General features: G+C 39.6%; 1 protein-coding gene across 1 annotated transcript in view; it reads right to left on the bottom strand.

Annotated features, from left to right (window-relative positions):
- Nucleotides 1–7,217: 7,217 nt before the first annotated feature.
- LOC113132776 (transmembrane protein 189) overlaps nucleotides 7,218–11,773 on the bottom strand; it is a 38,491-nt gene continuing 33,935 nt past the window's right edge. Inside the window, exon 6 of the mRNA XM_026311114.2 lies at nucleotides 7,218–10,250. Within this exon, the coding sequence (XP_026166899.1) occupies nucleotides 10,129–10,250 (122 nt within the window). The 3' untranslated portion in view covers nucleotides 7,218–10,128. The remainder of the gene's footprint in view (nucleotides 10,251–11,773) is intronic.

The raw sequence follows: 11,773 nt of genomic DNA, 5'->3' as shown, positions 1-11,773 counted from the left end.
AGAACAGATGGGTAAAGGCAGCGTAGGGTATATTCATAATTCAGTTTAACTACAACTACAATTATTACAGCAACCAGATTTACCCAAAACAGGTGAAGCTTGGATCTTATTGAGCCACATACATTTTTGTTTTGCTATGTTTTTTATTGTTGTTGTTTTGTTTTTCAAAGAAACAGTGGTGGGTCTACAAAGACAAAATAAATCAAGCAGCATCTACCTACTTTTAGGTCGTGTTCTGACCGTCCACTGTGTTCGGAGTCTGCATCCTACAATTAGAGGCACAATGCTGCCATCTTCTGGACCTTCAGTAAAATGATACACTCACCAGTGTTCGCCGGCAAACGGCTGTTACTAACATTTTTCCTCCAGAACTAACAAAACACATGAATAAATGTGAAGCAACACACACAGGTGGTTCCAGATTTGAAATGTTTCCAATAATTGTTAATTAAAATAATGCTTCACTTTTATCTTTTAATTCATTTTTCATAATAGGTGTATATATAATAACATCACTATACTTTGTACATATACAAAGTATATGTAAATTTCTGTGAAGTCCTCCTTTACTGCACAGCTTTGAAAAGAACTCTCACCTGTTATAAAACTAATTTTTAAGCAGTTCCACATTTCACAAAGGTTTCAGCTTTACTCATCATCTACTACATTTTCCCTGGTCATATGATATGATAACAGATATGTAAAACATCATTTACTACAGGGTCCTTCCTGCTTATGATGTCAAATAACCTGAAAATGCTGCCAAGTGTTTTATTTATCTGTAACTGTGACGATCAGTGTACTCAGGTATACTTTAGAGTTTGGTTTGAATAAAAACCTCTTGTAAAGTCTATTCTTGGTATAGGCCAGTCAGAGGCAAAGTTCAGGGACGGAAAAATGAGTCTGATTTAAAAGGAAAGTCAAACATACTCAACAACTTCTGATAGTAGACAAGTCTAAGTCTAGTCAGCTCAGAGTCCAGGTCAATGCCATTACCTTATCATGTTTCTTGGTGGTGGGGGCAGTAGACTGTTACTCTCATTAACTTTATGCCAGGCAATTTTCCCCCATTCCTCTCATCCATGGCACCCCAAGCAACTGCCCATGTCACCTATACCACAGAGAGCTGCTGTTGGCTCCATCATTGTCACACATATAAACACACAATGCCCATGTCTAGTTAGCATTCCCAGTGTGTGTGAGTAGCAGTGGTATGACAGTTTGACAGTGCTTAGTCCCTGTGGTTCTGTGTCAGCTATTTACCACCAGGCCCCAAGATACCACCGATGCACCCCCCCCCCCCCCCCCCCGAACTTCACACTGGCTCCTCATCCTGTTCACACGACTCACCCCAATCACCCTCCACCCGACAGTCACTTACAATCTGCTAAATATGAGTACAGTATGGGACTAAATGAACTGCTGGCATGCTAACAATAGGGTAAGAGATGTGGATGGAGTATTGTTTTAAACCTGTCATATTTATTTCAATTTACATATTGCCTAATTGGCTTTTTCTTTTTTACATTCAGAAGTATTTTGATGATATAGCTATATATGGTATGTATCATGAATGGAGAAGAAAAGGAGTACAGGGGCCTGATAAAAGCCCTTGGTGAGTCACAAAAACTGCTGCCTACTGAACACCTCTAATACTAAGGAATGGAAGTCAAAAACCTTATCCAGTCAAAAACTGTGGTACGGTGCAACCCCACAAAAATCTAGACACGCACCCGTACAATAGGTTGGCTTGGTCACTAAACATTCATTCTATATGAAACAGACATTCTATGTAAAAAAAGGACAGAGATGACTTTTCCTCCTAAGGTGGCTTAGGTCCTTTGACGTCGGCAGGAGGATGCTGCACATGTTTTACCAAACTATGGTACCAAGTGTGCTGTTTTATGCTGCAGTCTGCTGGGGAAGCAGCATAAAACAGAAGGATGCAAGGCGGCTGGACAACCTGGTGCAAAAAGCTGGTTCAGTGACTGGAACAACACTGGGCTCACTGGAGGCTGTGATGATGCACACACAAAAAGATAAAGGTCATCCTGGAATACACGTACCATCCCCTTCACAACATCCTGATGGAGCAGAGACTGGACTGTTACTGACTACTCTTTCTACTTTGTACCTATTACTTTGACTACAAGACTACGTCAATTTCCCTTTGAGGATTAATAAAGTTTATGTTATCTAACATATGAGTTACAGGATATGAGCTGTGTGGTTGACACACACACTTTACAATAAACTTACTGATAATGGTCAATATGTTGCTGCCAGCCTCGAAAGTTCAAGGGTAGTTTGTGCTATTATGTGATGAACAGGAGGCTACCAGAATAGTGCAGTCAACTTTTCTTTACTTCAGAGACTGTACAATACTGTACAAACAAATGTTATGAAAAGGGCAGCTGATTTTTGAAAAAATTACCTAGTTCGCAAATTTTGTGAGGAAGAAACGTGTCACCCAGTGCAGAGACGAGGCTCTCTGGTGTGTTTTTAATAGGTTCCAGACAACAGTCAAGGTCTACAGCACAGAGAAATGAGCTGTCGACCTTGTTGGTGTGTTGCTGTTCTGAAAACAACCAGTAGGTGGCATCACAACAACTCTTTGTTATATTGTGTGATGTTCCTCACAGTTTCTCTCCTCTCTTCCACCTGCCTATGTACAGTATGTATGCCAGCAGACCTATAAAAAGCCAGATGTAGAAAATTATTTTTGTTTGTTGTTTTTGTTTGTTTATATGCTGGAGGTTCAGCAAGCAGGGAATGAAACAACAGGAGATACAAAGTCAGAGGAGTATTGAAATATTTCTAATCTTGTCTGCATTTCTATAACACAAACACTGTTTAGTTTTAGAGGATGTATGGTATAGGATTACAGCTGTGAACATTAACCACCCTGATGATAAAGAGCTGAAAGGAGGTGACCAAGTTGAAATATGTGTCTGAGTACAGGTCAGGTACGTTCTGTAGAACATCACAAAATGAGGCTGCATGACCCAAAATGTGTTGTACTGGTGACCCACCGCACAGATGTGCATGACCACTATTCATGTTTTTTTTTGTTTGTTTTGTTTTTTTCTTTGTGACTATTTGGTCCATTTCTGTTTTACCTGTTATTTTTTGTGTGATATTTAGATTATAGCTAAATGTTTTTTAATCAACTTTGGCACATTGATATTACCTACAAAGTCCATGCTGAACTAACACGTCTTTTGTTTCACTCTAATGGAGAGAACATGTGTAGTTTTACTGTAAATGGACTGAGGTGTAACTTTGAAATTACTAAATCACAATTTGCTCATGTTTGAATAACATTAGCTAAAAACAGAGAATACAACACGAATAAGTTCACAGATATTTCAGTAAGTACATGAATTTCATTGTTGATTTTAGTCTCTGTATGGGATTTCTGAACAATAACCAAGAAATAGAAAATCAACAGCCTCACACTGTGAACAAAATGCATTGAAATCTCTGGAAGAAAACTTCCATTCCAGAAATCTGAAAATAAAACATTTTTCCATCTTGATTCAAGTTGTGTATTAAACGTGACAGTCTCTAATGCCTCACTGCTTTTCTATCAGGTCTCATAATTGGCTTTCGCACTTGTGCAAGCACCTGCAGGTGAGGTACATGCACACATTTGCTCTTCATACACACAGATGTATATACTTTCATACATCCTCACCATGTAAAAACTGCAACAGACAAACACATTCTCATATGCATTCAGGTGTGAGCACACACAGCAAGCTACCGCAAAGAGTGTGAACACACCTCGATCAGTAACGAGAATCATTGTGGGATTCTCACACCCTATCTGACAAAAGTCACCTGCAGCCACACTCACAGATGTCATTAGAGGGGAGTCGAGGCGCTCTTCCACTTTACTTCCACGCTATGACTTCACTTATTTTCTTGTCAAACACCGATGAACCCAGTCAGACCCAGCTGGGACCAGTTGGACTGGATCTCTCTCTCATTAGCACAGCTTTGGATACCAGCTCACAAATAGGTGAGAGCTTCTCTACAGCATAAGTAGTCTTCACTATTAATCTTTTTATGCTCAATAATAGAAGATTTTGCTGTAATTAATATTTTTTTTAGCCAAGCACTAATAGCTGAGGGATTTGGGCTATAATTTTAAGGAGTTAAGCTGTAGAAGCTTTAAGCTGCTATTTCTGAGTAATTTTTATTTACTATTTATTTATGCATAACATGCTAACACATGATATGCACACATATTATCTCAATGCATGGCTAAAATGTAATATTCTTCGGGTGTGACTAAATTTAAAGCTGCATTAATTCATATTTTTATATTATCAGTTGGTCAAATGACCATGTGTGGGGTCGCTGGTCGTGACAAACCCACAGGGAAACATCACCTGACTTTGCAGGTCCACTTGGCTCCCCTCAGGAGCATCTGTCATTTCACTTCATTTTGGCCTTACTGGCCACGACTTCACTGCTTTGGTTCAGTCACCCTGCTCTCATTAAACCCCAATTCCTATCAACCTTTCAGCAAAAAACACACTTTACACCACCTGCCCAACACCAAGCAGCAGACTTAGTGTCAAGCTAGTGAATGTAGTGAAGCATTCAGCAGTTAAAGAGCCAGATATTTCCCTCCGGGGTTGATGGACACCAAAACAGATCATGTCTGTCGCATGAGTAAATTGGCAGCTGTTTGCTAACATGTTCTCCATGTTTACTTAACAAAAGTGGTCATATACTGAAAGTTGTTTACATCTCAACTCCAAGTGGTCATAAAAGAAGAAAAAAACTATTTCAGGTTTACAGTAACTATTTACATTTTAAAACACCTGATTTGCAGACCTTGTTAAGGGAAATATATATAGCCTGTGATTCCCTGTTTAGTCCTTTGTTCCTAAACAAGAATGCTAAAAGGTCAGTATCTATAGACTCAAGTACCTCATGTATCTAACGTCAGGGATAAAGCTGTATAAAGGGCTTTCAATGACATTTATGGGGTTTGTGACAACTGTGTCACCATATGTTCTGATGGGCTAAATACATATAGAATGCTGCGGAGCACACAAAGATAAATGTTATTCTAAACAGCTTTATTTTTTAAGAAACCGCCTTGTATTATAGCTGCAATCTGAAACTTTCAGTTTCCAAATAAAAAGGGAGCAGCTTGAATTCATCTTTAAAGGTTTCTTGCATGTTGCCACCTGTTGTGGAAAAACCACTGCAGTGATTTTTTTCAACAGTTTTTAAGTTTCTGAGTTCTACACTTTAGAAGGGGTTAATTTATGAAATGTGTCATTTCACTAGTCACTATTGTGACACAAAATGGTAACCCTGAGATTGATATTTTATGACATGCATAATCACTGTGCACGAAGCTATATGAAGCCACTATCTGTTAAAAACCTTAGCTTTTATGTTGTAATGAAGTATTAAAGCTGCACTTTCACGTCCCTGCATCTAAGTGCTGCAAGTGTTGCCATCAAGCCCCAAGTCTCAGTATGTCTGATAGAAACTTTAATAGCTACCAGCATGAGACAGTGATCAGCCAAGCACATCAGCATAGTGAGATCCAATATGTCACCACCATGCAGAGAGAGCGGGAGTGTGTGTGCAGGAGAGAAAGGCGAAGTGCATGTGTGTCTTGTTAACACTGGGTGTAACAGTGGAAGTGATGGCAGTAATGTGGGAATGACAAAGGAGCTCTAACTGTGAACTATATGAAGACATGGGCAATAGCAACATGTCACATCCTGCCGTCTGTGTGTGCATGCATCGGCTACAATGGACAGCAAATCCATCCTGGTGTGTGATCTGTGAATCTACAGCTCTTTCTTATGCTTCAGTAGAATAGCAAGCTCAAGACGTGTAGTCAAACGCACAGAAATAACACAATTTATGGATTGACTCAAATGTTTCTGACTCAACTACATGAAATGGCAAAACCTGTTGTACTATTGTACGCAGAGGATGCATCAGTAGATTTGAGGTAAATGTCTTAACAGGTTTGCCGTGAAATTTGGCACATACACTCCTGCCTCCTCAGAATGAACTGTAATTTTTAGCATCAGTCTGCCATCAGGTCACACTTTATAAACAAATGTACAAATCAAATGACATGCCCATCAGCTTCAGCAGTACTTTGTGTTTACTACTGATTAGCAAAAGTTTGATTGGTAATCCAATGAACTAAAATGATTTACAGGTGCTGATAGTCATGTTAGCATTGTCACTAGGAGCATGTTTGTATGCTGACATTAACATCTATGTCAAAGCAACACTGTGTCAAAGTCCAGCCCTACACAGCTATTGTGTAACATCACTCCAAACATCGACTGGTATAGAAAAATCCTAAGTCTATAAATGACATCAGCAACACAACAAATACAAATACTGGGGTCACTTTGCCCCACCAACAGCAGTTGCCTCGGATTTCCTCACATCAACATCCTCCCCTGCTCTTCCTCTGTCCTTGTGTCTTTTCCTTTCTAATGACCTTTCCTTCCTTCTTCAACAGCACTGCCCCACCACTGGCTCTCAGTAGGAACCATAGGGGCCACTGCAGCAGCTGTACACCAACAGGGGGTTCTGTTTTCTGGGGAGGTAACTCTGGACAGTGAGATTCGCTGATCTGATTTGGGAGATCAAAGTGGTGGAGAGTCAGGGTGGTGGACATGAGCAGAACAAGGTGACCCTGTGACTTCTTCTGAGGGATCTACGATGCATTTATCTATGATGTTGAATCTGTGATAAGTGAAAGGAGAATCATCACCAAACCGCACTGCCTAGCTCAAAGTAGAATATTCAACTTGACACTAGAGGGCGCTGGTGGTTCAGCAGTGCCTTTTGAATACTGCGTGAGCGTGAGTGTGTGTGTGTGTGTGTGTGTGTGTGTGTGTGTGGCATTGCTCTTAAATTAACTTCTGAGCTGGGAACTGTATTATCCTGACAGAATAAGATGCTTTTAGATTAATAAAAAGCGCACATCCTGTAACCACGTGTCCCCGTTTTGTTGTGTTATTTTGTCTACACACAGCACTGAAGCTTAAGACAATAATGTAACTCAAACCAGCATTAAAATGATTTTAATGCTAAAACTGTCCACTCAGACCTATGAGCAGTGCAACGCATCCCATAAATGAAATGGCTCAGATGATCAACACATCTCCACACATACATTTTTCATATTAAAAGATGACCACGCTGTGCAGCCATTTGGAGTTAATAAACCTTTATTTAAATCAAAGAGCAGATAAAAACATTAAGGCAGACAAGCAGCGAGCGTTGAGCTGCAGGATGGAACGTCAGAATTTTAACTATACAAGGCTTGATCTGTTAATAAAAAAATTATAAAGTCAGAGAAAAAAAGAACATGAAGTGAGAAAGAACATGTGTGTGTGTTTGTCTGTATTTAAGAGATTAGCATGTGTGTGTGTGTGTGTGTGCGTGCGCGCGTGCGTGCATGCAAGGAAGATGTGTGATTTAATCTGCATGTGTGTACTCATGAGTGAACAGGTACTTGCATGACATATTTTCAGACATTTACTCAGTAAAACTATAAAGTGCTGTTATGTTGTTGTTATGTTATGTTTGACCTTCTGTGACTGAAGGGATATCCAGCCTAGAAAATAAACTACAAATCACGCATCTAGACTCTTTAGTACAGAGTTAGTAACAGCCAACTAAAGTGCATGTATCACCCATATGAAATGTAAACAAAAATCAGAGATACTGGAGACATAGTTTGCATTCATCTATACTAGCAACTTGGTAACCAGCTTTTACTGGAAAATATTCTATTTTGTGCTATAATACAAAAAAAAAAAAGAAATTTTTTATTTTTTGTCTTTCATATCAAACTGACACAAACTGAAATAGAAATGTTGCCATGAATTGCTTTAATTAGTGCCTCTGATTTAGGTTTAGCTTTTGTGACACATTTCCTTCTTGTTGAGCGTTTAGTATTTACAGTTGCAGTCAAATATGCAGCACAGCGGCACCAATTAGCATCTCTCATACAGTTTAGCGTTCTTCGTGAGTTAAATAATTAATTAAAATAATGCCTGAAACTGATTATGAAAGACTGTAAATATCATACAAAATGGTTATCTCTTGAAGAAATCTCTTCCTAAATCAATAACACAAGAATGTATTAGGTAGGGACTAATTTTGTGGTCCGGATGTTCTAAAGCAAGTAAAAGCTGAATACAAATTCCTGGTGATGGAGAACGTGACAAAAAGCAGGATTTAAAGGCAATAACCAGCTAAGTGATCCCTGCCCTGAGCCATCCAGTGTGGTGGTGAACTGCTAAACTAACAACACATGTAGATCATTTTATGGTCCATGGGGGCAGCCAAAAGCCTCCTCTAGGAAGCTGAAGCTCTCATCAAATGATTGTGTCTACAGGCATGTTTGAGGTACTTTGAGAAGAAACCACAAGTACCATAATGGTTCTGCCTGTTTGCATTATAGCAGTGGAAAGAAACCCAAGGATATATTTGCAGAGACACATCAACCTTGTTTTCTTGCCACCTTATCAACACTTAGTTGAGAAGATCGAAACTACTTTCACATCTGGATGTTAAATATGAAGCTCCTGCTAAACAAGTTAGCTTAACCTGGCTCCATCTGAAAGTAACAAAATCTGTGGTTTTTGTATGAATTACAGGCTATTTAATTGTAATATTAGTGAACTTCTGAGGTTCTGCTTGATGGATTTTGCCAAACAGCTACTGACAGCAGCTTTATATTTAGTTTGGTATCAATATTTTCATCTCACTCTGAGCAGGAAAGCAAATTGAAATACTTTGCTGCAGTATTCTTTCAGGTAAAGATTCCTGATTGTCATTTTCTGCCTACAAAGGGAGAATTGCAGAGTGCACTACTCCTTTTATTCTTTCTGGGCACCTTCTCATAAAGATTTGGACAATAGTTAAGACTGGATGTTCTTTCATTTGTATGACACTGCAAAAAGAATAAATGCTTCTTGAGTACATCTCCTTAAATTCACTTCCAGATGAACCAAAAGGGACTGCTGATTAGTTAGTATACAGTAAACACGTTCATTTAGAAGCCTTTGCTTATAAAGAACCACATTATTAAAACTGGACTTTTCTGAAGCGGCTTTTGATACAGAATGATACATGAGAAATGCAATAGTAAAGTTAGTCAAACAGCAGCTGGGATGAACAGAACGCACTGTTAACAACTAACCAAAACTGGATAACATGATTTAAATGATTATACTTGTGTGTATGCACTTTAAGAGGGTAGTAATTGTGTACATATACATCTAAAACTTTACTGTTGACATGTTTATACAGTGTATTATTGCCGTGAAGGAGGTTACAGTGTGTATTCGATCAAACCGTTTTAACATCTGTGTCTCAGTCTCGTCTGGCTCCAACTGAGATTGTGGCTGGCCCAAGCACACGTTGGGACTTACAGCCCTTTTTTTTATAGCCACTGTGATATTTCAATGTTTAACTCAGAGCACAGTTGTCATATTGTCACCTTCTCTGCATGAGAATTTAAAGAAGGTGGTGTTGTATCCAGAAGAGGTTTTCAAAAGTTCAAAAACAAAACAACCTTCAGACTTAAGATAATACAAGAAAAAATCTGTAGAGAGAATAAATGAACATTTGACTTGAATAGGAGTGTGTGTACATGCATGTATATATGTGCATGGTGTAAGAAGCTGCCCACAACAGGCAGCATGGTGTCAATCCTGGAGAGCCCAACCTCCAGAAACCTCCTACACCTTACACACCACAACACCATCACAACTCATTGGTTAAACAGGCCAAAAAGCTTGACTGGTCGTCACAGCACAGTTATTATCTCGCAATGTTTTCACCTATGTTCAAAGCTGCAGACTGCAGCATATACCGAAATTACGCACACCATCTTTGATTTTCTTTTTTTGTGCAAACATGGTTAATTTGAATGTTTCCTCTTTAGCAAAAGAAGCAAGAAGCAGAGACGTGAGTAAAATGTAAAAATGTATGTCTATGTGTGCATGTATGTGTGTGTAGTTCTCCCATTTATCTCTAACTTCTGTGTGTTTTCATCTGCAAGCCCAAGCCCATCTGTCCATCCATCCTTCCTGTGTATTTATGTGTTTATCATTCAGTCTTCTTGGCCCATGCCAGGTCATCTGATCGTGGTTTTTGCCCTGTCAGATATTCAATCAATTGCTCCATCCGTCTCCAAAAGCCCAGCTGGTCCAGTGGATAGTTACACCAACCTGGAATACATGCAAAGATGTGAGAAAGAGAAATGGGAAAAGGGGAAGTGAGGAAAGTCAGAAAAAAAAAGAGACATCATAATTACTGCTGTTAAAGGTAGGTAAAGCCTAAAAACAAACACAGAAGAAGAGACTCCTAAATGTGCAAGAACAGAAAGTGAGGCCAGTGGATGAGCTGGGAAGTTGAGAGGGAAGTGTGGGACACAGAAGCAGGCACAGAGAAAGTCTGAGAGAAACATGAGACATTCTTCATCTCTCCATAATTTTAGTATATGGACAGGCAAGTATCAAACGTGTCCTTTATGGTCAGGTGTGGCTTCACTTTGGCACATTCTGTCCAGGGGGTAAAACAAGCCTGGAGAGACAACCAAGTGCTACGTGACCAGCTGCAGCCAGAGAGTCGGCACTTAGAGGTAAAAAGGAAATGATATGGGATTTTGTTTGTTCATGAGGTTAAACAAGTGAGGCAGCAAGTGACAGGCATGATGCAGGACAGCTAAAGGCAAGGGGAGACTGGCAATGAGAAATTTAAGCAGATTTATGACAGCACTGCCTGATACGCAGGAAGAAAGCAAGAAATAGCAAGACGGTGTCTATAGCCATGCTAGTGTCATTGTGAGGCAGTATAAAGATGTTAAACCTATAGTAGTTAGCCTGGTACATAGCATACAAACATTTGCTAATAACCTCACAGGACAGCAAAAAGCCTTTTTAAATTTTGACCTGTTGATGGTGCTATATGAATGACATGGGCATTAGTCCAATAAATATGTAGATAGTTCACTCAAATCACACGTGTGTTAGAGCAGAAAGTCACCATGGCACCACAATTTTTAAATTTCCTAACATATCTACCAGCACTGATGATGTACATGAACACAGCTGCAGCCATGTTCTTTTGAATACACTGACACGCACGTGGGCCGAGATGGAGCACAGACCTTTAATATGGGAAAGAACATATTTGGTTTGAACTGAAAGCCTGTAAAAGTCTTTTACATTCTCTCCTGTCAAAAGGGCGATGCGATGTGCTGATATGAGTTCTCAGTGTCAATGCTGCCTAATAGGAACAATGGCTCACTGATAGCAATGCTGTGAATTTTTGACTTGCTTTCTCCTGATGTTAAACAGCAGCTGCAATTCTCTCTTCCAAAGTGATGGTAAATCAGGTGTTGAGGATATCTGGATACATTTCCATTTTATTTCTTCCAAGATTTTTAATGGGAACACCTTACAAAACATAAGGCATGGCAATCTGCCAGCTGCTCCTGCAGCAGTTAAACATATTGACTTGTTTCTAACCGTCCGTCCTCAAAGATCACCTCTGCCTTTCTCTTTTTCCCAATGTCTCTCCTCCACAGATTCCACTCCTTTGCCCTTAACTTACTGCTGCACCTACTGTCTTCTTTCTTGTTCTCCTTTATCCCCATCTGCACCCCAATCCCCAGCTCCTCTACCTCTAACCCCGTGTCTTTCTCCATCTTATCATGTACAGACTAGATTTCAGAAGGGGGGGGGTCTCC

The sequence above is a fragment of the Mastacembelus armatus genome, chromosome 6 (assembly GCF_900324485.2).
Source record: "Mastacembelus armatus chromosome 6, fMasArm1.2, whole genome shotgun sequence".
NCBI classification, from domain to species: domain Eukaryota; kingdom Metazoa; phylum Chordata; class Actinopteri; order Synbranchiformes; family Mastacembelidae; genus Mastacembelus; species Mastacembelus armatus.
This window is presented reverse-complemented; position numbering and strand designations above follow the sequence as displayed.